Below are 25,953 nucleotides of genomic sequence, written 5' to 3'. Positions count from 1 at the left end.
AATAAGTTTTGAGATATTAATCATAAGTAAAACGTGTATGTGTGTATAGGCAAAGTGGGCTTAAACAAGTTTAAATAATCCAAATGGAGAGGTATTTTAAAATATGCTATCTAAGAAAGAAAACTTTCGTATAAAATGGTATGCATTTGGATGAAAAGTATGGTCGCTTCGTAGGTTGTAAGAAAGCTTTAAATGCAAAAGGATTTTAGGTTTCGAGCGTTTAAACCAATTTCTTGTAAACGAGGTTTATATAAAAACCAAAGAATAACTGGGAACAAAAGAGGTATGAGAGTGAACGAACGATCTAGTAGGTGAATGCGAGTACAAGAATGGTATGAAGGTTGGATACAATGTGATCATGAGTGTTGAGAATAAGGTCTCGTCATGGATAATTGGATATAATGCGTTTGTGAGTTGTTAAAGTTTGTATTAGGTCTAAAAGGTCTGCAAAACACCGATTTTCACATGGGACGTTTTACGAAAGTTTGGTAACATGATGAAAACACTTATCTACAGGAAGTACCAGCAGCGTATCCACCATGTTTTGACCACGTTACGTACGTTTCGTTATTCGCGTCATGTTATGTTCCGTGTCTTACCATACACAGTAGTACACTCTATGGTCCTCATACGCCTATCACTATAATCTCGTGTGCACTTGTGATTATATTGATCGTCGCATGATCCGCATAGCTTGTACTAGTTGTGTATGAATCAGGGTATACATAATTTGAAAATAAAAAAATGAGAACGTATAAGAATGTATATTTACATTTTAGTATGTATGAGACCAAGTAAGCGAATCCCTTGGGTTTCGCTCGCGCACAGGTATGAATGTATGAATTATGAGTATGAATAAAAGTATGAGCATAACTATAGGTTTAGGTATGAATACGCATGTGAGTAAAAGTATGAACATAAAACGTATGGGTATGAATATGAGTACAAATATGAGCATAAAACGTATTGTTATGAGTATGAGTGCAAGTACGAATAATAATGATTGCATGTATAGTATTATTTGAAACATAACGAATTTAAGCATATAAAAAAAATCAAAAGGATGAGTATGTAAAAACAAACGGTTTAAGTGAAATTATCATGAGATATTGACTAAAATATGTACAATGATATGCACGTAAAGTTGTTTGAGCAAAACGTTGAGTTTATTAAATCAAAATAGATTGAGTTTGACTTGTAATGTAGAATCTAGTTTGTGGATGTCAAAAGTTTGTAAAGCATCTATTGATTATGTGAGATGTACTATGTAAAAAAACGGAAATGCTACTCTTGTTTTAAAAGAATTTACGTACGTTGAAAATTGTCGGTTCCTACGAAGTTTTCTTGCCCACGTATTTTGAATTTAATTGACATATTGAGCGGTGTATAGAAAGTTCTTTGTAAATAATAAGTTTGCATCATTTCAAAGAATCTTGCATTAGAATAAGAAATTTAAAATTTGGAAGTTCTCGTGAAAACGTTGATTCTTAAAAGAAATTTAGCATAATGAACTTAGTGATCATTGAAAAGTGTTTTAGTAAAATGATTTATGAACACTGAAAGTAGTTTTAGTAAAACGATCTTATAATAACTCTAAGATCTCATAGGAATGTGAGAAAAGTTGGTTTGATTTTCGATTGAGGATGAAAGTCCTTAGTATAATGATACAATGTGAGTGTGTTCTAGTGATTACGTCAAGTATGAAATTTGTGGGCAAGAGGTTCATTAGACCGATTAAGTTGATGGGTAGCATTTCGTTGTATTTTGAAAATCGGGAAGCAAAACGTTGGTGGTATAACTAAGTATTTCGCGTATGTGATTTACGTGAAATAGATTATGGGATAAGGAATACATTTGATAAAACAATGTATTTTGAAATTGATATAAGGAGGTATTTTAAATAATGATAAATGATTTAGGTATAAAACATGATCGGGGTTGCATAATAAAATATTTTTGAAGGAAAGTTTTGGTAACGATCACCTAGGGAAGGGAATCACCCCTAACTCGTTGGTGAGGTCGTTTTAAGAAAAGAGGGAGTGGAGTTAATCGTCAAGGTAAGGAAATCACTCCTATCTCGATGATACGTCTCCATTTTGTGGTTATAAGAAATGTAAATCTAATCGGTGACGTTTTCAAAATCATCCATGTGGAATACGTTTAAGTATATGAAAAGATTTAGTATGATATGTGTGTAAGGAAATAATCTCAGAATAAGTTCGAATTTGAAAAGAGAGAATTGCATCGCATAAGATTAATAATAGTAAAACATAGGTTTGATTAAAACTTGGATGGTTCCGAAATGGAACTTTGACTAACTAAAGTGGTCGAAAAGTCTTTCGAATTTGAGGAGCATGCTTTGGCCTAATAGGTGGAATACTCTCGCCGACAAGTCGGTTAACGGTATTTACCCTTCCGGTTACTACATGTCCCATATCAATCGAAATTTTGAGACTTGGCGGGATTTATAAAAATCAAAGAGTGGAACTAGTCGACAAGGTGCGGGTTTCACCCCTAACTTGACGATTTCGTATCCTAAGTGTGGTTGGTACTCGTCGGGTCGAAATTTAATTTCAACACTTTGACGAGAGTCCACTAGAATTTGAAATTTGAATTTCTCCATCAAGGTGATGATTTCACTCCTAACTTGATGGTTAATTTCATGTAAAAAGAAAAAAAAAGTAGATGGATTGAGAGTTGTTCACCAAATTGTGGGTTTCACGCCTATTTTGGTGAAGTCGTCTCGTTTGTGTATTACGAGTGGTTTCGATAAACGTGTAAAAAGACTTTGGTTCGAAATAAATAATATCAAGGATAAGCACATAAAACATTTCAAGAAAACAACACGTAAGAGACATTTCAAGAATAGTACATAAAGATGAAATATTAAAACAAATATTAACACATAAAAAAAACATGTATTAACACATAAGAATAGCATGTCAAGTAAAATACATAAGGATAAAACGACATATATGTTTAAAGGGCTCAAAGAGAATAAATAAGAAACACATAAAGTGGCATGCATGTAGTTTCAAGCAAAACATAAGAATAAGGCTCTAAAACTATAGACTAGGTAAAACCATTCCTACTTTTCCTAATTCCCTATAGTTATGGCTCTGATACCAATCTGTCACACCCCAACCGATGGCGGAAACATTGGAGTGAGACAAAATAGATTGCAAGAGACTTCATAACGCTATTTGTGACAAGTATTTAAATAATAAGTTTTTCATTTCATTTCTAAAGAGTCAATTACAAGGATTTGAAACAATTACAACATGAATAATGAAATACAATACAATAAGAATACAAATTTAAAGTGTGTATCTAAGCATCCTACTAGATTCCATGTATAACAACCCTCCAAAATATTTCCGACACTTATAAAATATTTAAAATGTCCCTATATGTCTTAAAATGTCCCCTGAATACGAAATTTGGCCCTAAATACCTTTATCTAATTTAAAATAAAATAAAAACAATTTTTATTAGTCCTTAGTGGGCAGCGAAGACCACCCCTTGGTCTTACGCGGGCCGCGACAGATAGGCCACCAGAAGAAACCTGGTGCTGCCACGTGTTGGGTTGTGTGTCGAACCTATAGTGCTAACCAGTCATAGCTAGGCCCTACTCACCCTAGGTCGCGGGCTGCGATGGCATGACCTTATTCTTCCGCGGGCCGCGAGGAACCATAGATCAGCTCCTATAAATTGGGAGCATCGGCCTTCAGTTGTCGAAGTTCAAAAACGAAAATTCTCTCTCAATTCTATACTGTAGCAACTATAATCGGGCAATATACCCCCTAATTAGTGAAGCCCTGCCTCGTTGTAAGTATCATAACCCTCGGTTACGTATTAGATACGCTGCCCGATTGATCCAGGGTTCCGTAACGGCTGTCGAGGTTCTGCCTGACGTAGTCGTTGGAATACCGTCTCGGAGAGAGTATTACTAACGTAAATATTGGGTTATTATACTAACGCGTGTGCATTTGTGTAATTAATAGATAATCACCAGGAAATCCTTAAAGAAAACTCTAAGACTACAATGTGAGTAATCTCCTTTTTGTAAACTGTTTTTACAAAACCTTTATCTATTTTAAATTACAATTAGCAGTGATTGAGTCTTTGAAATTCTTCAAGTACTGCCGGTATGTTGGGGTTTTGTATACAAAATGTGGAACACGTTACCATTGGACAAAGAGTTAGCCAATGTGTAATATGACCCACCAGTCAGGATTGACAGTACTGAATGAGTAATTGTGTAGATATAAACATTGTAATCGCTCTTAATACTGTAAATTGATAAAACTCTTCTTGATTAAACTAGGATTCACTCACTAGTATTTCCCACTGACAAAATGTTTTTAAACGCGTTTCAGGTAACAAAATGTGAAAGCCAAATATAAGCCAGCTGGACAGCACTGAAGGCTTGGAAAATGGCTATAAAAGTTACCTAAATAAAGAAGATGTTTTATTTCAATAAAATAGGGTTTATCCATACAAATCCGTTTGTAATAAAAACTTGGGTTTATCCCAATATACTTATTTATATAAAATGTGGTGTTTTACTCTGATAAAATATTTCCTAACTACGGTCCTCATGTAATTTCCGCTGCCAAATTGATAAACACCGATACCACCGAAACTGATCTCGCGGCCGCCCGTTCCCAGGACAGATAGAGGACGGGGGTTGCGACAGAAGGTGGTATCAGAGCTAAGCCACTGATTCAGCCACAGAAGTGTTCTGCTGACACCAAAAATATGTTAGGAAATTAATTACGGAACTACGTGCATATCTGTATATTATTATTGTGTGTTATTTGACTATTTGTTAGTTTACAGTATGAGCGACCAAGGACCTTCCGACGCCTACTGTCAGTTGTCCAGGTCACCTAGGAGTGAAGGCACCTCCTCACAGCCTACCCTCTCAGGGTATTCAGCTGACAATGAAGATGGGATATTCGTGTTTAAGGCTCAGTCTGAAGAGCCATTCCCTCCTAAAAAGAGAGGAGGTTCAGTAGGGGAGCGCATGAACGTAGGAAGAGGATGAAAAAGTTACAACAACAAAGAGCTTTAGCAGCCATTAAGAGAGAAACAGATGCTCACACCCAGGATATGCTCAATAGGAGTTTAGCAAATTTCCATATCCTAGCAACCACAGTTGTCGACCCAAACCTGGAGCAACTCATAGCACCCCAGCCCTTACCATTGTTTCCCACACAACCAATGGAAGATGAAGTCAACTCAGAAAATCAAATCCCAATGCCTGACCTTGACCCAGCAGAGATACCTAGAATACCAGCACCCAATCCCTTAGACCCAGACTACGACTCGTGGTTAGACGACCATAGGATTACCAACAACGCTACCCAATACTAGAAGACGAACCCATGCCGAACCTAGCAGCCTACCCAAATTTGGACCCTCTAGATCCCTACTATGATAATGACCAATACATTAGGGAAATTTTAGAGAATCCATATCCTTACCAGGAACCCATGCCCCAGTTCCCAAACCCAGTACCAGCTCCTGCACCCCCAATGAGTGCAGAGAATGTACAAGAGCCCCGAACCTTTAGTGAGGAGATTTTAGAAGGTAGCGAGAGGATGAGGCAGATCGGAGAACGACTCGTCTGGAAGTATGACGAGCGTAATATGGAGTTCTGGATGAACCCATATCAGTGATTGTTATAGTAGTAATAATAATAATAAAATAATAATAATATATAATATGTGTGTATGTTTGAAAAAAAAAAACTAGACAATAGCTACGGATGCCTAATAGTAGTGTAATTTCAATTTCAGTTGTACTGTAAAATATATGGATGCATAGTATAAAATAGAGTAAGTCGCAATGTTCGACGATTTTGATCAATATGTGTGTTGTGTGACTGTTTGCAGTAAATATTATTTTGTAATATTAATAATTGGCAAATGTTTAAAATTTAGATGGACAACGAAGTGAATTAGGAAAACCAGATAACAATAACCCGAATAACGATAACCCGAACAACAATAACAATGGAAACCAAGTCGATAACAGTGCCATCCAACACATAGTGGCACAAGGAATTATAGATGCGATGCCGTATATTATTAAAACGGTTAAGGAAGCGGATAATAAAAGTAACCGTGATAGTAAACGAACCACTGAACCAGAACACAGCGTAAACAATGGACCCATACTTCAAGTACCCATTCCCAAAAGAAGAAGAACCATGTCTTATGGTTGTTCATATAAAGAATTCTGGTCCTGTAAACCAATGGAATTCTCGGGCAATGAAGGGGCCGTTGCAGCCTTACGCTGGATAGAAAAGACTGAGGCAGTCTTAAAAATAAGCAAGTGTGCGGAAGAGGATAAGATAATGTTTGCCTCCAATCTGTTTAAGAACTCAGCCTTAGAATGGTGGAACACTATCCTCCAATCCAAGGGAAGTGACAGGATATATAATATGGAATGGGAGGAATTTAAGAATATGGTGGAAAGGAAATTCTGCCCTCCCAATGAAAAAGAACAGATAGCAAATAAGTTCTTAAACCTTAGAATGACTGGGGTGGATAGTAAGGGTTACACTACGTTATTCTTTGAGTACGCCAGAATAGGGCCAACCCTTGCATCACCTGAACCATTATTAATCTCCCGTTACATTTGGGGATTAATCAGTGAGATTAGGCATGTAGTCAAGGCGGCTGACCTCAAACTATAGAAGAAGCTGTAGAACTAACAAATACCTTGACTGATGAGTTAGCGCGTACACAAGAAGAAAATTAGAGGAGGAACTTAGCTCAAAAACTTACCCAAGAATTTCGTTACGGAAATTCCAGTCGTGGGAAAAATGTAGGTTCTATTTCTGCACCCTACTGCAAGTATTGCAAAAGGAAGCATTCTGGAAGATGCTCAATATATTGCAATTTTTGCAAAATATCTGGACACAAGGAAGAAGACTGCATGAAGAAACCTAACAACAGGATATGCTACAACTGTGGAGAACAAGGCCATATCAAGCCAAACTGTCCGAAACTAGCTCCAGCCATGAACAACAAGAATACTAAAAATGCTAGAGCATTTGTTCTAGCCGCAGAAGAAGCTAAGATGATTCCAGATGTGACAGCCGGTACGTTTTTAGTTAATGATGTTTTTGCTAAATTTTTATTTGACTCTGGTGCAAACCAAAGTTTTATTAATACTTCGTTTTGCAAACTTCTCAATCGACCATTAACTAAACTCCCACAAGAATGTCAAGTAGAGACAGCAAATGGGAAAAACATTAAGATTTCTGAAATCATGTAGGGAGCAAGAATCGAATTTTTAAATCAAAAGTTTATTGCAAACCTTTATCCAATGAATCTGGCAGGATTTGATGTTGTACTAGGAATGGATTGGTTAATAGCCAATAAAGCCAGTATTTTATGTGATCAAAAGTCGATTCAAGTAAATTCACCAAAGGGTGAAAAGATCACAATTAAAGGAGATAAGCCCTCTAGATCCACAAAATTCATCTTTGTGATGAAAATAGCAAGTTATATAAGAAAAGGATCATTAGTGTATTTGATTTCTATAATCACTAACACTAAAGGAAAAGAACTAAAAGATATCCCAGTAGTGTCTCAGTTTCCAGATGTGTTTCCAGAAGAACTACCAGGACTACCGCCAGACAGAGAAGTTGAATTCAGAATTCACCTACTACCAGGAACAGCACCAATCGCCAAAGCCCCTTATCGTTTGCCACCCGCAGAAATGCAAGAACTGAAGAAATAGTTAGACGAACTACTGGAGAAGGGATTCATACAGCCAAGTTCATCGCCATGGGGAGCACCAATCTTATTCGTCAAGAAGAAAGACGGATCAATGCGTATGTGCATTGACTACCGTGAATTGAACAAGGTCACGATTAAAAATCGGTACCCATTGCCGAGAATTGATGATTTGTTTGATCAGTTGCAAGGAGCTCGATTTTTCTCAAAGATCGATTTACGGTCAGGATATCATCAATTAAAGGTTCAGAAAGAGGACATTCCTAAGACCGCATTTAGAACAAGGTATGGCCATTATGAATTTACTGTCATGCCATTTGGTTTAACCAATGCCCCAGCCGCATTTATGGACATAATGAACCAAATATGTAAGCCATATTTGGATAAATTCATAATTGTATTTATAGATGATATTCTCATTTACTCTAAGAATAAAGAAGAACACGCAATGCATCTGCATGCACTTCTAAGTTTATTGAGAAAAGAAAAGCTTTATGCAAAATTTTCGAAGTGCGAGTTTTGGTTAGAACAGGTACAGTTTCTTGGGCATTTAGTCAATCATGAAGGAATTCATTTGGATCCCACCAAGATCGAGGCGATTACTAAATGGAAAACCCCTGAGTCACCAACTGAGGTTAGAAGTTTCTTTGGATTGGCCGGTTAGTATAGAAGGTTTATTCGAGATTTTTCTAGAATAGCCATTCCTTTAAATGAGCCAACCTGTAAATCTATTAAGTTTAAATGGGGACCAAAACAGGAAGAAGCCTTTAGAATTCTTAAGCAAAGATTAACTAATACACCCATACTAGCGTTACCAGAAGGAACTGAAGACTTTGTAGTCTATTGTGACGCTTCTAAGTTAGGTTATGGAAGTGTGTTGATGCAACGCCAAAAGGTTATAGCTTACGCCTCTAGACAACTTAAGAATCATGAAGAAAATTATTCAACCCATTATTTGGAATTAGGAGCCATAATTTTTGCCCTTAAGATTTGGAGACATTACCTATACGGTAGTAAGTTTACCATTTTTACTGACCATAAGAGTTTAAGGTATGTTTTCGGGCAAAAAGAGCTAAATATGAGACAAAGACGCTGGATGGAGATACTTAGTGATTATGATTGTAATATCCAGTATCATGCGGGAAAGGCAAATGTAGTAGCCGATGCTTTAAGTCGAAAGTATCACGAAAAGCCAAAAAGAATACGTTCTCTTAAATTAAATCTACAAGTAGATTTAAATGAACAGATTAGAAAAGCACAAGAATCAGTAATCAAGGATGATACTGAGAAATTGAAAAGGAATGATTAAGGAACTAGAACAAGGTACAGATGGAATTTGGAGATTCCATAAGAAAAGAATATGGATACCCAAATTTGGAAACCTACGCCACCGTATATTTCTGGTGGATAGGAATGAAAAAAGATATAGCAGCTTATGTTTCTAAGTGTCTAACTTGTTCACAAGTTAAAGCTGAACATCAGAAACCCTCAGGTTTACTGCAACAGTTAGAGATGCCAGTGTGGAAATGGGAATTAATAACAATGGATTTTATTACCAAATTACCCAGAACAAGGAAAGGTAATGATACAATCTGGGTGATTGTAGACAGACTAACTAAGTCTGCTCATTTCCTACCAATGAAGGAAACTTTCAGTATGGAACAATTAGCTAAATTGTATGTAAATGAAATAGTTTCCTTACATGGAATTCCTTTATCAATTGTGTCTGATAGAGATAGCTGTTTTACCTCTCATTTTTGGACAAGTTTCCAAAAAGCAATGGGAACCAAGCTAAATCTAAGCACAGCTTATCATCCTCAAACAGACGGACAAAGTGAAAGGACAATTCAGACCATGGAGGACATTCTTAGAGCTTGTGTAATTGATTTCGGAGGTAATTGGGACGATCACTTACCATTAATAGAATTTTCTTACAATAACATCTATCATACCAGTATCAATGCTGCACCATTCGAAGCACTTTATGGACGAAAGTGCCGAACCCCAGTTTGTTGGGCAGAAATTGGAGAAAAGCAGCTATCCGGACTTGAAATAGTGCAAGAAACAACGGACAAAATCATTCAAGTTAAGGAATGACTGAAAGCAGCACGTGATCGACAAAAGAGTTATGCTGATAACAGACGAAAGTCGTTGGAATTTCAGGTAGGAGACAAGGTGTTATTGAAAGTCTCTCCTTGGAAAGGAGTGGTAAGATTCATCAAAAGGGGAAAGCTAAGCCCCAGGTATGTTGGACCTTTTGAGGTTATCAAAAGAATAAGACCTGTAGCCTATCAGCTACAACTGCCAGAGGAAATGGCAGGAATACATGATGTATTTCATGTATCTAATCTCAAGAAATGCTTAGCTAATGAATCACTCGTTGTGCCTCTTAAGGATATAAAGGTAAATGAACAGTTGAAATTTGTAGAAAGACCTCTACAGATCGAAGACAGAAAAGTCAAGAACCTTAAACACAAGAGACTAGTTCTAGTCAAAGTGAAATGGGATTCCAAAAGAGGACCATAGTACACATAGGAGCTTGAATCAGAAATGCAAAGGAAATATCCACACATATTCCAGTAGACCTCGAGGACGAGTTCTAAAACAAGGTGGGGAGGATATAACAACCCTCCAAAATATTTCTGACACTTATAAAATATTTAAAATGTCCCTATATGTCTTAAAATGTCCCCCCGAATACGAAATTTGGCCCTAAATACCTTTATATAATTTAAAATAAAATAAAAACAATTTTTATTAGTCCTTGGCGGGCCGCGAAGACCACCCCTTGGTCTTACGCGGGTCGCGACAGATAGGCCACCAGGAGAAACCTCTTGTTGCCACGTGTTGGGCTGTGTGTCGAACCTATAGTGCTGACCAGTCATAGCTAGGCCCTACTCACCCTAGGTCGCGGGCCACGAAGGCTTGGCCTTCTTCTTACGTGGCCCGCGAGGAACCATAGATCAGCTCCTTTAAATTGGGAGCATCGGCCTTCAGTTGTCGATGTTCAAAAACGGAAATTCTCTCTCAATTCTATACTATAGCAACTATAAAATCGGGTATTATACCCCGTAATTAGCAAAGCCCTGCCTCGTTGTAAGTATCATAACCCCCGGTTACGTATTAGATACGCTGCCCGATTGATCCAGGGTTCCGTAACGGCTGTCGAGGTTCTGCCCGACGTAGTCGTTGGAACACCGTCTCGGGGAGGGTATTACTAATGTAAATATTGGGTTATTATACTAATGCGTGTGCATTTGTGTAATTAATAGATAATCACCAGGAAATCCTTAAAAAAACCCTAAGACAGCAATGTGAGTAATCTGCTTTTTGTAAACTGTTTTTATAAAACCTTTATCTATTTTAAATTACAATTAGCAGTGATTGAGCCTTTGAAATTCTTCAATTACTACCGGTATGTTGGGGTTTTGTATACAAAATGTGGAACACGTTACCATTGGACAAAGAGTTAGCCAATGTGTAATATGACCCACCAGTCAGGATTGACAGTACTGAATGAGTAATTGTGTAGATATAAACACTGTAATCGCTCTCAATACTATAAATTGATAAAACTCTTCTTGATTAAACTGGGATTCACTCACCAGTATTTCCCACTGACAAAATGTTTTTAAACGCGTTTCAGTTAACAAAAATGTGAAAGCCAAATAGAAGCCAGCTGGGCAACACTGAAGGCTTGGAAAAGTGGCTATAAAAGTTACCTAAATAAAGAAGATGTTTTATTTCAATAAAATAAGGTTTACCCCTACAAATCCGTTTGTAATAAAAACTTGGGTTTATCCCAATATACTTATTTATATAAAATGTGGTGTTTTACTCTGATAAAATATTTCCTAACTACGATCCTGATGTAATTTTCGCTACCAAATTGATAAACCCTGATACCACCGAAACTGATCTCGCGGCCGCCCGTGCCCGGGACAGATAGGGGACGGGGGTTGCGACACCATGCATCACTAACATCATCGTTAAACCTACCACATGTTTTAAAAGTGTAGTTTAATACTAAAGTTCATCACATAAGAATCACCCAGAAAACATGAATCAAGCATAATAAATAGTAAGCATGTATTGGATTGTTTGTTTATGTATTTGCATAGGAATATGTATAATAAGTGTGTTTTGTATATAAAACATGTTACACCCAAAAGTGTGAAAACAGTAAAATGGGTCAAGTATACTCACAATATTGCTAATTCTTCCGATTATCCAAGTGTTGACGAGTGTATGAGATTGGGAGGACAAATGTATAAGGGTTAAAGTTCAAGGTATGTTTAGAGTCGAGATTTGGAATTTAAAAGGAATATGGAATGTACATATGCAAAAGTAATCCTCTTTAACACATAATGTTTTAGATGATGTAATCAAACACCTTGACAAATGAACACAAATTCGTCATCAAAGGTTCGATTATTTGGAATATACATATAAGTAGTATGTAGTGTATATTATATCATATAGGTCAAGTAGGAGGTAAGAGGATAAATCCATCATTTAGGAACCTCTTTGTATTATGGAAGTCATGTAGGAGGTAGGAATAACAAGTCTTCCATTTAGGTACCTCTAGATGTTCACCACTAAACTTTATGTTATGAACATTCAAGGAGGGTCATGAACTTACAAGTAATAATGGAATAATGACGGGTGGTCCGTAGGACAACCCTTAAGTGCCTTAAAAATATTAAAATCCCATGCTTTACACGTTTAATTGTTTGAACTTGGTAACTACTAGTTGTTTGGACCTGCAGGTGCAAATGGAACTTAAAATGGAAGGAACACGGAGAATAAATGAAAAAATAAATTTTTAGAATTGAAGGATTAAGAGGATAGCATGATAGAGGACGAAATTACGAGAACGTAGGCGAAAACGGTGAAGAAAACGGAGTTGAAACGAAAAAGTTATGCTGAAAACAAGTTTTCAGGCTGAAGCCTTCCGTAAGCTACGGCCATTGGCGTAGCTTACGACGCTCACTGGCACTTTTTGTCACCGTATGACAGTTTAAAGCCACCGTAAGCCATTCCAAGCCACCGTAAGCTACGGTGGCCACCGTAGCTTACGGCGCTGACCTACGTAAATGTGTAACTTCCACCTTTTAATGCGGATTTATGATGCCCTTTCAAGTCCAATCATTCCCATTCGGTTACATACACTTTGGAGATGAATTTTGGGTGTTCTTGAGAGCTTGAAACAATTTCTAAACATCTTGTTAGTGTTTTTAATTCCTATGAACATTGATATGTATGTGATGATGATTGTCCAAGTCATGAGTGTCTAAACTTATGGTGATCATCTTTGGTTGAAGGTTATGTAAGACTTTGTACTTGAATTCCTTATTTCTAGAATAACAAACTTTGTCTTTATGATTTATTTGTTATGGTGTGTGCTTGATTGTTTGTAAATTGTTGATTCTTATGTTAATCTAGTTTGAAACCATATGTTCTTGGTGCCGTTGGCAATCGAGATATCATGGGTAGAATTAGGATTGGGTAAGGGTTAATTGGTCATCGGGTAACAACCTCACGTTCTAGGAATCTGAGTACTTAGTTCCCTTTCATCACTGCAATTAAACACACATGAACTATGTCTATGTAGTTCTTTCTAGTGAAATGATAGCATAAATGTCGAAGCAAACCGGAAACTAAAGATGGTCATTTGTCTCTAATTTGTTTACAAGCAACACTTTCATTTTGCAATTAGAATAGTAATCTTAGTTTTAAAACTCAAATCAATCAAACCAACTCTTGAACTTTATTTTCATTGCAATTAGTGTAATTTTAGTTAACTTAGATAAACCTTCAAATAACACATATTCCACAAACTCCCTGTGTTCGATACCCACTTGCCACTATCTATTTAGTAGTAATTGGATTAAATTTGATTGTGACCACGACATCACGTCAAATTTTGGCGTCGTTGCCGGGGAGTAGTGCGCAACGTGTGTTATTTTTTTTCTTTTTAAGTTTGTTATTTTTCTGGTTTACGCTGGGTATGTTAGTGTGTAGGTATTGACAGGTGCATGCGTACTAGGAGCTCTCACAAGCTATCACCATTGGCGTTTGATCCGGAAATTGAGCGAACATTAAGGGGATTAAAAAAAAATGAGTTACCAAGAGAAGTACGATTACGGTGATTATTATGAATATTCCCAACTTTCATATGAAGGCCCTCAGATGTACGATCAAGACTATTATCATGCTCATTATACATTTGATCAGTATGGTTATGAATGGGTAACCCAACAACCTACTTTGCACTATCAGTCACATAAATCTGAAAGTCTTGACGAGGTGATGAGAAAGAGACACATGGTTCATGTTGAAAAAGAATTAATAAAACCTCATTTGTCAATGGAAGAACGAGTAGAACTTTTGGAATGGAAATATGATTTGTTACCAAAAGAGGTGAAAGAGATGAGGCCAGGGACATCGATATTGGAAAAACGTCAAGCAAAACAACACTGGATATATGTGCAGATTGAACAAATGACACCTATGGGTGATGTAGAAGAAAAGGTTGTGAGTCCTCCCGAACTTGAAACTGAATTATTAGGGCCAAATGAGGAATATACAATTGAAATTATTGTGGAGGAACCACCTATGGAGAGCAAAGTTGAGGGCCTTTTACTTGATGAACCAATCAAAGTTGATTACAACTCTCCGGCTGTGGTGGTTATGGAAACCAAGAGTGTTAAGGATGCATGTTTAGAAACTAGGAAGGTGGCACTTCATGATGTGGGAGATTTCATTCATAAGTTATGTTTATGGGAGAGTTTGGATTTGTTGGGCACAGAAAACGAAGTAGTGAAGTGTAGAGTAAACTACCGAGCATTTGTTGGAAATTCGGTAGGAAAATGTGGATTTAAAGAATTTTGCAAAGAAAGATGGGACGTGACAAAGCACACACACAATAGAAGAATCAAACACCGTGCTTACATCAGCAACAAAAAAGGTAAATGTGCATTGAGACCACCTTGAGACATATCAGGTACGGTCGGGCTGAAGACCTAAACTTTAGCGCTGCTTGGGAGGCAACCCAAGGTGTTTTTAGATAAGTGTAGGGAAGATGTGCGGAGAGTTGTGTGAAGGTGATGATAGGAAGTCGGATTATCTACAACATCTGTTGTGTCAAACTTTACCAGGTCAATGTACTCTTTCCTTAGTCTTGTTATGTTCTTTAGTATTAAAATATTGGTATTAGTTAATAAAATAAAAAATAAAAAAAAAAGAAATTTGGGGTTCGAGATGTAAAGCAAATGTTGGTGTTTTTGTTGAAAGCGATCTTTCCCTCAAAACCATACATTGGGACAATGTATCCCAAGTGTGGGGATGGGGGGAAATTTTTGAGAAGTTAATATTTTTTGTGAAACCAAGTAAAAGTGTCAAAAATTTGAAAACTTGATATTGTTCCATTTGACACACCGACACCCCTTTCTAGTCATTTCTTGGTGAGTGTTTGAGCCACATATGATTATTAGAGAATATTTCTTTGTTTTGAGTGGCGGTGTTTGTATTGTGTTAATAGAACTTGTGTACGAATTCTTGTTGAAGCCTAGGATTAGCATGCTTGTGAAAATGATAGGGATTTTTAGGTAGCTTCGTCCGAATGTGTGAGAGTGGGGGAATTGGGGGTTGGACCTCATACGTTACATATATGAGCTTGGTATTGTGAGGGGTGGGGGTTTGGTCTTTAGAAAGCCATGTTTGAGCCTTATACTATTCGGTTGTGACCCAAACCTACTTCTTACAAAAAAAAAAAAAAAAAACTTTACCTATTGAAACGACTCAGTTTAGGAATTTAGTTTGTGATTGTTGATGTTCTTGTATATATTGTTGAGTTTTATGTGTTATGAAGAAAATGAAAAAAAAGAAGAAAGAAAAGAAAAAAAAAGAAAGAGAAAAATATGAGAAAAATACAAAAAAAAAGAAGTATTTAGTTGCAATAGTAGTTGAGAATGTTGAGAAGTTGTGTATATAGTTGATGTTTGCTCTGTTTAGTAGTAGAAATAAAACCGGGTCAAATCAATTAGCTCTTGCATATATATCCCACCATTTTCCTACCTTTACACATAGCCCCGTTATAACCTGTAAGTCCTTTTGATTCATAAGCATGCTAGGTATTTGATAGGAGGAAACTTGATTTGTATACAAGCTTATTGTCGCATAATCACACACTTGCATTGAGCGTGTTAGCATAATGTTGCTAATATTACTTGTCACCGAGAGTTGTTGTGAGGGGTGTGTCTTGTGGTATGATAAAAAGTTAGTAAAAGGACGGTACATTTTAGCTTGGTTTGCATGTTGATCGCTTGTGCTTTTGAAATGGTTAGTGAATGAGTTGCTTGGGACAAGCAACGGGTAAGTGTGGGGATGTGACGGGTGGTCCGTAGGACAACCCTTAAGTGCCTTAAAAATATTAAAATCCCATGCTTTACACGTTTAATTGTTTGAACTTGGTAACTACTAGTTGTTTGGACGTGCAGGTGCAAATGGAACTTAAAATGGAAGGAACACGGAGAATAAATGAAAAAATAAATTTTGGAATTGAAGAATTAAGAGGATAGCATGATAGAGGACGAAATTACGAGAACGTAGGCGAAAACGGTGAAGAAAACGGAGTTGAAACGAAAAAGTTATGCTGAAAACAAGTTTTCAGGCTGAAGCCTGCCGTAAGCTACGGCCATTGGCGTAGCTTACGGTGCTCACTGGCACTTTTTGTCACCGTAAGCCATTCCAAGCCACCGTAAGCTACGGTGGCCACCGTAGCTTACGGCGCTGACCTACGTAAATGTGTAACTTCCACCTTTTAATGCGGATTTATGATGCCCTTTCAAGTCCAATCATTCCCATTCGGTTACATACACTTTGGAGATGAATTTTGGGTGTTCTTGAGAGCTTGAAACAATTTCTAAACATCTTGTTAGTGTTTTTAATTCCTATGAACATTGATATGTATGTGATGATGATTGTCCAAGTCATGAGTGTCTAAACTTATGGTGATCATCTTTGGTTGAAGGTTATGTAAGACTTTGTGCTTGAATTCCTTATTTCTAGAATAACAAACTTTGTCTTTATGATTTATTTGTTATGGTGTGTGCTTGATTGTTTGTAAATTGTTGATTCTTATGTTAATCTAGTTTGAAACCATACGTTCTTGGTGCCGTTGGCAATCGAGATATCATGGGTAGAATTAGGATTGGGTAAGGGTTAATTGGTTATCGGGTAACAACCTCACGTTCTAGGAATCTGAGTACTTAGTTCCCTTTCATCACTGCAATTAAATACACATGAACTATGTCTATGTAGTTCTTTCTAGTGAAATGATAGCATAAATGTCGAAGCAAACCGGAAACTAAAGATGGTCATTTGTCTCTAATTTGTTTACAAGCAACACTTTCATTTTGCAATTAGAATAGTAATCTTAGTTTTAAAACTCAAATCAATCAAACCAACTCTTGAACTTTATTTTCATTGCAATTAGTGTAATTTTAGTTAACTTAGATAAACCTTCAAATAACACATATTCTACAAACTCCCTGTGTTCGATACCCACTTGCCACTATCTATTTAGTAGTAATTGGATTAAATTTGATTGTGACCACGACATCACGTCAAATAAGAACAACTAATCTAAGAGAAAACATCAAGCAATGTGTGGATTTTCAAGTAGGATAGCCCAAGCTAATCCTAAATCACACATTCATCAAGCTTAAGGCTTGAACATCACTTGTGGGTTAAACCCTTGAACAAAACAGAAAGTTTGTGTGGTATACACCTCTGATTTTGAATGTCTCAACCTTGTTTTTAAGACTAACTAACCATAGATGTGGTTATAAACATAAGGGCATAGGTTTGAGATGAGTTTCCTCAAGTTTAAACAAGTTTATCAAAGATTGAAACATGAACTGAAAAAACCAGGCAACTTTGGAGCCCTTTTGGTGATGTTCCAGGCTCTAATTTTCTAGGGAAAACCCATGGAAACGTAGCTAAGGTCAATACAAAGAAGTAGGAAAAAGAATCAAGTGAAACGGATATGAGTGAGTTATGCTCACTTTTGTGTGAAGCTATCAATCTGCTCGAACTTATAGAATCAGCTGCGATTTGGAGAGAGTTTGAGAGTGTTTTAGTGTTGCAAAAGTGGTAGGGAGGCTGGTTATAAGTGATATTTATAGGGGGAAGTATTAGGGTTAAGTTGGGTAACGGGTGGTCCATAGGACAACCCTTAATCATGTTAAAAGACGAATTAATCCTTCACTTAATCGCGTAATTATCTTGAATTAGATGACTACGGTTGCTTATGTTTCAGGTGTGGTTCGGGAGCTAAAAAGGGATAAAACGCAGCTTTGGATGGTTTGGAGATGAATGGGTCGTGCATGGAAGGAAAGAAGAAACAAAACCCAACATTCAGGGCTCCACCGTAAATTACGGTGGCCACCGTAATTTACGGTGGCCCTGAAACATGCCAATTCTCCACCGTAACTCAGTAGCGATTGACCGTAACAAGTTGGAGTCCACCGTAAATTACGGTGGAGACCGTAATTTACGGTGGAGGCTGCGAGGAAAAGCGTAACTGGCCATTAAAACAGTTTTTAGTGGTGTCTTTTGGTATTATCTCATCATTGGACGTTTCTCTGGGGTTCTAGGACGATTTTTGGCTTTGGCAAGTGTTGGTGAACAATTTCTAACATTCTGTTTTATCTTTTGATTCGTATAAACTTGGATATTGAAGTTATGATGATTCACCAAGCCATGTCCGGCTAAACTTTCGGTGATCATCTTAGGTGAAGGTTTCTTTAAACTCTTGTGTGTTTGTTTCTTAATTTCTAGAATGATAACATTATGTTTGCTTTGATTATCATGGTGTATGAGTAATTGATTGTAGCTTGTTAATTGGTATTGCAATTCTAGTCTAATTCGTACATTCTTGGTGCCGTTGGCATTCGAGATATCACGGGAAGGGTTAGGGTTGGATATTGATTGATTGATCATCGGGAAACAACCTCGCATTCATATAATCCGAGTACTTTGTTCCCTTTTATCACAACAATTGTTTATACATGAGTTATGTCTATGTAAGTCTTTCTAGTTGGAATTTTGCACAAGTGTTCAAAGAAACTGAATCCTAAGATGGTCATTTTCCCTTAATCTGTTAAACAACCAATTTTGATTTGCCAATAGTTAGTAATTTAGTTCTTAAAAACAAACAAACCAAACTCTTGTTTTTTATTTCTGCAAATTAGGTTAATTTTAGTTAAAGTGCAAAGCTATAACATCAACACATTTTCCACATACTCCCTGAGTTCGATACCCAATTGCCGCTATCTACTAGTTGTAATTTGGATTAAATTTGCGTGTACCACGACAATCACGTCAAATTTTGGCACCGTTGCCGGGGAGTAGTGCGCAACGTGTGTTAATTTAGTAGTTTTGTTTTTGTTATTTTCGGGTTAATGCTGGTTGTGTTTAGTGTGCAGGTACTTTCAAGTGTATGCATACTAGAGGCTCTCACAAGTCATCACCACTATCGTTTGATCCGGAAATTGAAATAACATTGAGGCAAAACAGAGTTTTATTACGAGAAAACAGAATTGTTGGTTCACCCACGTCACCTATTACACCAAGAAAGATAATGCAAGAATCTCAAGTAACACCCACAACGGGTCAAACGACCTCATCTTTCATACCTACTTCCACACAACCATCACCAAACACCACCATACCTAATACCACTACCCAAGTTACACCAACCAATGCTACGCAACCGATCACTACCCAAGTTGAACCCACTATTACCTTTAACCCTTCTACCACAATCCCACCACTTTCCCATTTCTTCCCCCCAACTACGGGTCAATCATCCTCTAACTTCACAATCGCACCAAATTCAACTATTGTGCATGCTACTTCATCCTATAGACCACAAAACCAATCGGGTTTTCAATATTTAACTCTTCCCTTTGGGCAATCTTCGGGAATTCAAGGGGATGGATACGACGATGGGTATGAAGAGGATTTTAGGGGATATGAAGAGGAAAATTTTTATTATGGGGGTGATGGAGGATATTTGGGACTACAAGGCGAAGCGGGTCAACAAAGTCAACCAATTCAACAATTTCAAAATATGGGTAGACTACCCGCCGCAAGGGCCACAATTGCAACGCCCTGCACCGCTACATCAAGTGCGGCCTCAAAACATGCAACCTCAATTTCAAGGGCCGATGCAACAACAACAACCAATGCATCAACATCAATATCAACCACCGTTTGCTCCTCAAGGGCCTATGCAAGGGCAAATGGGTCAACCAAGAGCACCATTAGGTGCCCCTCAAAGACATCAACGGGAAGTAGTACGGGGAATTGAAGCTCACTTCCAGCCCATTATCACTAACAATCCTTCGCCGGTAGTGATTCCTCATCGTGCGGATGGAAGAACCTTTGAAGTTAGAATAACCGCTCTCCAAAGTTTACCAAAGTTCAAGGGGTTAGCAACGGAAGAACCCTACTTTCATTTGGAGACATACGACTCCATTTGCAACACTATTGGAGGTCAAGGGTTTTCTGCGGATGATGTCAAGTTGGTTCTTTTCCAGTTTTCCCTAGAAGATAAAGCAAAGAGATGGTTTCACACTTTGCCCTCCGCGTCCATTTTTACATGGGTCGACATGCAGCAAATATTCTTAGATGAATATTACACTTCTCAAAAGACCAATGATGCTAGAAGAGGTTTGAGAAGTTTTCAACAACAATTAGGGGAAATGTTTCACGAAGCCTTTAAAAGGTTCAACATGATGTTACGGAATTGCCCTCATCACGGGATCCAACTTTGGGAATTGTTGAATGCATTTCATGAAGGGTTGAGTTTGGAGGATGCACGGGATCTAATGTCAATCACTAATGGTACATTCGGTACAAATTATGAACATGTTGATTAGGCATTTTTAGAACAAATGGTGGTGAATTCGAAGAGGAAAGCTCAATCTTCAAGGCGGGCAAGGCATGTGACACAAAGACCACAAGTGCATGGAGTAGAGAGTGGCAATGTTCAAACCACAAACCAAGTGTACAACGTGTGCACCAATTGCAATGAAATAGGCCATACGATGGAAGTTTGTGTAGTGGGAGTGGTTGATGAGCAAGTAGAAGAGGGAGGGGGTGGTCGAAATTTCAACATGAACTCCAACACATACCACTGCAGGTTACGAAATCATCCTAATTTCCGTTATGGGAACGTGGCGAACCAAGCTAACCCAAATTTTCAAGGAGCCCAAGGTAACTTTGCACCTCGTCAACAATACAATCAAGGTAATTATCGGGGTGGAAACAATTATGGGTATCAAGGGCAATTCCAACAAACGGGTCAAGGTGGTTCGGGTCAAAGTTCATCAAGCGAGAATGAGGTCATGGATATGCTTCGGGCTATGCAACAAGATATGCAAAAGAGGAATCAACTCGATGAAGTTCGGATTCAAAAGGATGAGGTTCGTGACAAGAGCATCCAGTCACTAACAACTTAAGTGGGTCAATTGGCGACCGACGTGGCAGAGTTGAAGAAGAACAAGGGTCAACTTCCTAGCGACACTAAGGTAAATCCTTCACATGGTTCGTCACGAGGTAACAATGTTAATATTAATCATGTTAGTGTTTTGAGAAGTGGCAAAGAATTTAAGGCTAATTTGTCACCGGGTTTGGTCGAGGGGGTAGTTGAGGATGTCACGCGTAATGAAAGTGACGATGATGTTTCACCGGTTACACATAAAGAATCAAATGTTAACAAACCGGGGTCGGGTGAAAATGAGAAAAGTGAAAAAGTTGAGGGTGAACCGAGCCAAGTCCCATTTCCATCGGCCTTACTTGACCCGGGTAGGAAAAATTTTATTGCATCAAGGGGTCCCCAAAAAGAGGAATTGTGGGACATGTTTAAACAAGTAAAAATTAATCTTCCACTACTTGATGCAATAAAACAAGTACCCGCTTATGCTAAATTTCTAAAGGAATTAGGTACACAAAAAGGCAACAAAAGAAAAAGGTGCCTAAGCGGGTAGACTTGACCGGGCAAGTAAGTGCGGTTTTGAACGGGGAGCTTCCCCCTAAGATTAAAGATCCGGGTACGCCATTGATAAATATACAAGTTGGTAATTTTCAAATGGCAAAGGCGTTACTTGATCTTGGAGCCGGGGTAAGCATTTTACCGGGGGGCTTATATGATCAATACGACTTTGGTCCGTTAGCAAGAGTGGAGACAACGGTTGTTTTAGCCGATTTGTCTCATAAGTTACCCCGAGGGATGGTTCAAAACGTGATTGTGAAAATTGATGAGTTCTATTACCCGGTTGACTTTTTAGTCTTGGACTACTCATCCGCGGACCCAAAACAACAACAAAATGTTATTTTGGGTCGGCCATTTTTGAGCACCGCGCATGCTGTGATCGATTGTAGATTTGGTACAGTCGATATGACTTTTGGGAATCGAAAAATGCGCTTGAATGATTTTACTAAGAATTCTAATGATGTTGGTGTTGATGAGTGTTTCATGGCAGATTTAGTCGATGGATGCAACCCACACGAGTACGAGGAGGATGGCACAGATATTTGTTTGTGTGATTTTTCTGAACAGGTACATGCGTGTGCACTAGGGGTTGAAGAAGAAAAGCAAGATGCTATGGCCTTGAAGGAAGGTCGACCACCATGGACTCATCAATTTGAAAGCTTGCCGGTGGAAATAGACTCGGGTACTAAACCATCGTTGGAAGAACCACCAAGGTTGGAGCTCAAAGACTTGCCAAGCCACTTGAAGTATGCATTTTTAGGGGATAATGACACATTACCGGTCATTATTGCCTCTAATTTAGAGATGGCGCAAGAACGAGCTTTGTTGGAAGTTTTGAAGGAGAACAAAGGAGCTATTGGATGGACGATTGTCGATCTCAAAGGAATTAGTCCATCTATCGTCATGCACAAGATTATTACCACCGATGATGCACAGCCGACATGAGAAGCTCAAAGGCGATTGAATCCGAACCTACGGGAGGTAGTAAAAAAGGAGGTAATCAAATGGTTAGACGCGGGAATCATCTATCCGATTTTGGATAGTGCTTGGGTGAGCCCCACCCAAGTTGTGCCTAAGAAGGCCGGCATTCAAGTGGTCAAAGATGAAAACGGTGAACAAATTGCCCCACGACCGGTCACCGGGTGGCGTGTATGCATTGACTACCGGAAATTGAATGCCGCCACTTTTAAGGATCACTTCCCGTTACCTTTTATTGACCAAATCATTGAAAAACTGTTGGGTCAAAAGTATTATTGTTTTTTGGACGGGTATTCGGGTTATAATCAAATAGCAATACACCCGGATGACCAACACAAGACCACCTTCACTTATCCATATGGCACTTTCGCTTTTCGGCGAATGCCATTTGGCTTGTGCAATGCACCGACAACGTTCCAACGATGTATGATGAGTATCTTCTCGGACATGGTTGGAGAGTCGCTTGAAGTGTTTATGGATGACTTTTCCATTTTTGGCACTAGTTTTGAATCTTGTCTCAACGAATTACAAAAAGTTTTAAAAAGATGCGTTGAGAAGAATTTAGTGCTTAGTTGGGAAAAAAGTCATTTTATGATGCAAGAGGGAATTGTGCTAGGTCATGTGATTTCGGAAAGGGGAATGGAGGTGGATAAGGCAAAAATATGGGTAATAGCATCGTTGCCACCTCCGAAAAATGTTAAGGGTGTAAGATCATTTTTGGGACACGCGGGGTTCTATAGACGTTTCATAAAAGGTTTTAGTGTTATCACCAAACCTTTATGCAACTTGTTATTAAAAGATGTCCCATTTGATTTTACTAATGAGTGTATGTAAGCTTTTACTGTTTTGAAGGAACACTTGGTCAAAGCTCCTATTTGCAACCACCGGATTGGTCAAAGCCGTTCGAGATTATGTGTGATGCAAGCGACACTACTATTGGTGCAGTTTTGGGTCAACGGGTTGACAAGAAACCGGTGGTCATTTATTATCAAGCAAAACTTTATCCAAAGCGCAACTGAATTACACCACAACCGAGAAGGAATTATTAGCGGTGGTGTATGCTTTGGATAAGTTTCACGCGTATATTTGGGGGAGCAAAGTTGTGGTATATTCGGATCATAGTGCGGTTCGATACTTGATGGAGAAAAAAGACGCCAAGCCTCGTTTAATCCGATGGGTATTGTTGTTACAAGAGTTCGATTTGGAGATCCGAGACAAAAAAAGGGACGTGAGAACGTAGTGGCGGATCACTTGTCTCGGATCCCGGTGGAAGGAATAGATGATGTGAGTGAAATAAATGAAAGGTTTCCCGACGAGCAACTCTTAGCCGTTTCCACCTTTGTTGCACCGTGGTACGCTCACTATGTAAATTACTTAGCCACGGGTGCCATCCCAAATCATTGGACCAAGAAACGACGACAACAATTTATGGTTAAAGTGAAGCATTACATTTGGGATGAACCGGATCTCTTCAAGCCGGATCAAGTCATTCGGAGGTGTGTGCCCGAAACGGAGGTTTTGGAAATCTTAACTCATGCCCATTCATCCGCTTGTGGAGGTCACTTTAGTGGGCACAAAACGGGTTACCGGGTTCTTTCATCTGGGTTTTATTGGCCCACTATTTTCAAGGATGCTTGTGAGTTCGCAAGAAATTGAGTAAATTGCCAAAGGATGGGAAGCATTTCGAAGAGGGATGAGATGCCATTACAACCAATTTTGGTTGTAGAAATATTTGGTGTTTGGGGCATTGACTTTATGGGCCCCTTCCCGAATTCGAACGGTTTTCTATATATTTTGGTGGCGGTGGATTACGTCTCTAAGTGGATTGAAGCCATTGCAACAAGAATAAAAGACCACTCGGTTGTTTGTAAGTTTGTTCAATCCAACATCTTCGCCCGTTTTGGCATTCCGAGGGTTATTATCAGTGACGGAGGGTCACATTTCAAGAACTTTAACTTCGGAAAATGATTGAAGAGGTATAGCGTGAATCACCGGATTGCCACACCTTACCATTCGCAAACGAGTGGACAAGTCTAAGTGTCCAACCGTCAAATAAAAGAAATCCTCATGAAGACGGTGAGAACGAATAGGAAAGATTGGTCTAGCAAGTTAGACGAATCATTGTGGGCATACTGAACGGCCTACAAGACTCCAATTGGCACAACACCTTACCGGATGGTTTATGGGAAGGGTTGTCACTTGCCAATGGAGTTAGCGCATCGGGCATATTGGGCAATCACAACGGTCAATGCGGATTACAATGAAGCGGGAAAGATGAGAAAATTGCAATTGTGCGAAATCGAAGAGCTGAGAGACGAAGCATATGAGTGTGCATCGGCCTACAAAGATAAGCTCAAGAAAGTACATGATGCAAAATTGAGGAAGAAAACCTTTGAAGTGGGTCCAAAGGTTTGGTTGTACAATTCAAGACACAAGATGTTCATGGGCAAGCTCAAAAGTAAATGGATGGGCCCATATGTCGTTCGGCGAGTTGGGAGGTTTGGTGATGTAGACATCCAAGATGAGCAAACGAACAAACAACAAACGGTGAACGGTCATCGGTTGAAGCCGTACTTGGAGGGGAACGACATAAACAACTTGGAACTTGACAAAGTGAGCTACATTCTACGCCCGGTCGATGAGGAACAACCATGAGAGGCCCAGGTTTGGTAGTGTAAATAGTTAGTATTTTGTTTAGTTTGTTTAGTATAGTTTGCACGATTGTCGTACTCGCTTGAAGCTTGTGTTTGAAACAAGTGTGGGGACATTCGAGTCACGAATGGCTCTAGCATTGTGTTGAGGAAAACAGGGGACTTTCGAGGGGGTAGGGTTATTTTTATGTGTTTTTGAAAAAATTTAAAAACACAAAAAAATCGAAAAAAATGAAAAAATATAAAAAAGGTACACTTAAAATCACATTTTTGGTGAAGAATGGATGCCCAGGTACCACCGTAATTTACGGTGGAAAGAAAAATTGATTGGGCTTTACGGTGAAATGCTACTGAGTTACGGTAGACATTTTTTGCCAGCATCCACCGTAAGTTACGGTGTCCACCGTAAGTTACGGTGGACCTGGCGACTGAAAGGGTCGTTCCGGATTCTGCAGTACATAAAAAAAACAATAATAAAACAATCATCCACGTGAATTAAACCCCA

At 38.5% G+C, this 25,953-nt stretch overlaps 1 protein-coding gene across 1 annotated transcript; it reads left to right on the top strand.

Moving 5' to 3' along the window:
- The first annotated feature begins 25,002 nt into the window (after positions 1-25,002).
- On the top strand, positions 25,003-25,452 carry LOC110900824. The gene has a single exon (XM_022147687.1). It carries the CDS (start codon positions 25,003-25,005, stop codon positions 25,450-25,452), a length of 450 nt encoding a protein of 149 aa, XP_022003379.1.
- Positions 25,453-25,953: the final 501 nt, after the last annotated feature.

The sequence above is a fragment of the Helianthus annuus genome, chromosome 13, assembly GCF_002127325.2.
Source record: "Helianthus annuus cultivar XRQ/B chromosome 13, HanXRQr2.0-SUNRISE, whole genome shotgun sequence".
NCBI lineage: Eukaryota > Viridiplantae > Streptophyta > Magnoliopsida > Asterales > Asteraceae > Helianthus > Helianthus annuus.
Note: the sequence above shows the minus strand (reverse complement) of the source record. Positions and strands in the feature narration are given on the sequence as shown.

Coding starts and splice junctions, on each gene's coding strand:
- LOC110900824 (XM_022147687.1), top strand. CDS start 25,003: ATGGAGTTAGCGCATCGGGCATATTGGGCAATCACAACGGTCAATGCG.